Source organism: Etheostoma cragini, chromosome 13, assembly GCF_013103735.1.
Source record: "Etheostoma cragini isolate CJK2018 chromosome 13, CSU_Ecrag_1.0, whole genome shotgun sequence".
Classification (NCBI taxonomy): Eukaryota; Metazoa; Chordata; class Actinopteri; order Perciformes; family Percidae; genus Etheostoma; species Etheostoma cragini.
Window position 1 is genome coordinate 25,950,845 of NC_048419.1, and position 1,874 is coordinate 25,952,718.

Below are 1,874 nucleotides of genomic sequence, written 5' to 3' on the forward strand. Positions count from 1 at the left end.
AGACAGACAGACAGGCAGACAGACAGACAGGCAGACAGACAGACAGGCAGACAGACAGACAGACAGACAGACAGACAGGTACGTACTGCAGTACAGAGGCTGTATCCCGGTCCGAAGTCGAAGCGACACTGTTGGTCCATGGAGTACTGAAACCCCGGCAACGGGGGCGGAGCCGGCCAATCGTGGGGGAACGGGTCGTCACGGAGACAGTCGTATTTACTGTAGAGACAGGAAGGGTTGGAGGTGTAGTTAGTAGTCATGCTTGTACTCTAGCCTCTGGCTTAGCTTGCAGCTTAGCATGTAGCTTATTTGGTGGCTTAGCATGGAGCTTAGCATGGAGCTTAGCATGTAGCTCACTGCAGGTACTTGTGCAGCTCGGTCCAGCTGCAGCGGGACCAGTGGTATCGGTGGAAGGTTGCCTGCACTCTCGGAGACATGATGCTGCCCAACGGCACGTCGTCCTCACAGTCGTTAGCCTCGCCGTCATGCTCCATCCCCAACCTGGGAGACAGACAGACAGACAGACAGACAGAGAGACAGAGAGACAGACAGGCAGGCAGACAGGCAGACAGAGAGACAGAGAGACAGACAGAGAGACAGACAGGCAGAGAGACAGACAGGCAGACAGAGAGACAGACAGGCAGACAGACAGACAGACAGACAGGCAGACATGCAGACAGAGAGACAGACAGACAGACAGGCACACAGACAGACAGACAGACAGACAGAGAGACAGACAGGCAGACAGACAGACAGACAGGCAGACAGGCAGACAGACAGACAGACAGACAGACAGACAGGCAGACAGACAGAGAGACAGAAAGGCAGACAGGCACACAGACAGACAGACAGGCAGACAGGCAGACAGAGAGACAGACAGGCAGACAGACAGACAGACAGGCAGACAGGCAGACAGAGAGACAGACAGGCAGACAGGCAGACAGGCAGACAGACAGACAGACAGACAGACAGACAGGCAGACAGAGAGACAGGCAGACAGAGAGACAGACAGACAGACAGGCAGACAGGCAGCAAGAGACAGACAGGCAGAGAGACAAGCAGAGACAGACGGAGACAGAAAGATGTTCTACGTCAGCTGAGAGTATTATGATGTAGTATTCTGATGTAGTATTGTGTATTTAGAGTATTTGTCTCTGTGTCTCACACGTGTCCCGTCTCATGAGCCGCTACGAAGGCCGAGGAAAACCCGTCCTCGAAGACGAGGACGCAGCTCCGATGCAAGTGACACATTCCTGTCACTGGAGCGTACCCTGCAGGGAGAGAGACAGGTCTGGGGTTAGGGGTCAGGGGTCAGGGGTCAGGGGTCCAGGCCTGGCCCGGGGTACATGCTAGATCACACCCGCTGCACGTGTCAACACACCGGAATAGTAGCCTCCGAGATGGTAGATGGTACTAGTGGGAGTATTCTTAGTATTAAAGGTAGTATTCTCAGTAGTACTCTGCATGCCGGAGGGGCCGAACTTCTGCCGGGTCAGGTAGATGGTATTAGTAGGAGTATTTGTAGTATTAAGGGTAGTATTCTCAGTAGTACTCTGCATGCCGGAGGGCCCGAACTCCTGCCGGGTCAGGTAGATGGTTTTAGTAGGAGTATTTGTAGTATTAAAGGAAGTATTCTCAGTAGTACCCTGCATGCCGGAGGGCCCGAACTCCTGCCGGGTCAGGTAGATGGTATTAGTAGGAGTATTTGAAGTATTAAAGGTAGTATTCTCAGTAGTACTCTGCATGCCGGAGGGACCGAACTCCTGCAGGGTCAGGTAGATGGTTTTAGTAGGAGTATTTGTAGTATTAAAGGTAGTATTCTCAGTAGTACCCTGCATGCCGGAGGGCCCGAACTCCTGCCGGGTCAGGTAGAT

General features: G+C 53.2%; 1 protein-coding gene across 1 annotated transcript in view; it reads right to left on the minus strand.

The window, feature by feature from the left end:
- The window catches only part of LOC117956047 (A disintegrin and metalloproteinase with thrombospondin motifs 2-like), an 8,859-nt gene that overhangs the window by 1,058 nt on the left and 5,927 nt on the right, over positions 1-1,874 (minus strand). Inside the window, exons 3-6 of the mRNA XM_034890890.1 lie at positions 1,646-1,856; positions 1,166-1,271; positions 358-501; positions 13-219 (exon numbers count right to left, since the gene is read on the minus strand). Of these exons, the coding sequence (XP_034746781.1) occupies positions 13-219; positions 358-501; positions 1,166-1,271; positions 1,646-1,856 (668 nt within the window). The remainder of the gene's footprint in view (positions 1-12; positions 220-357; positions 502-1,165; positions 1,272-1,645; positions 1,857-1,874) is intronic.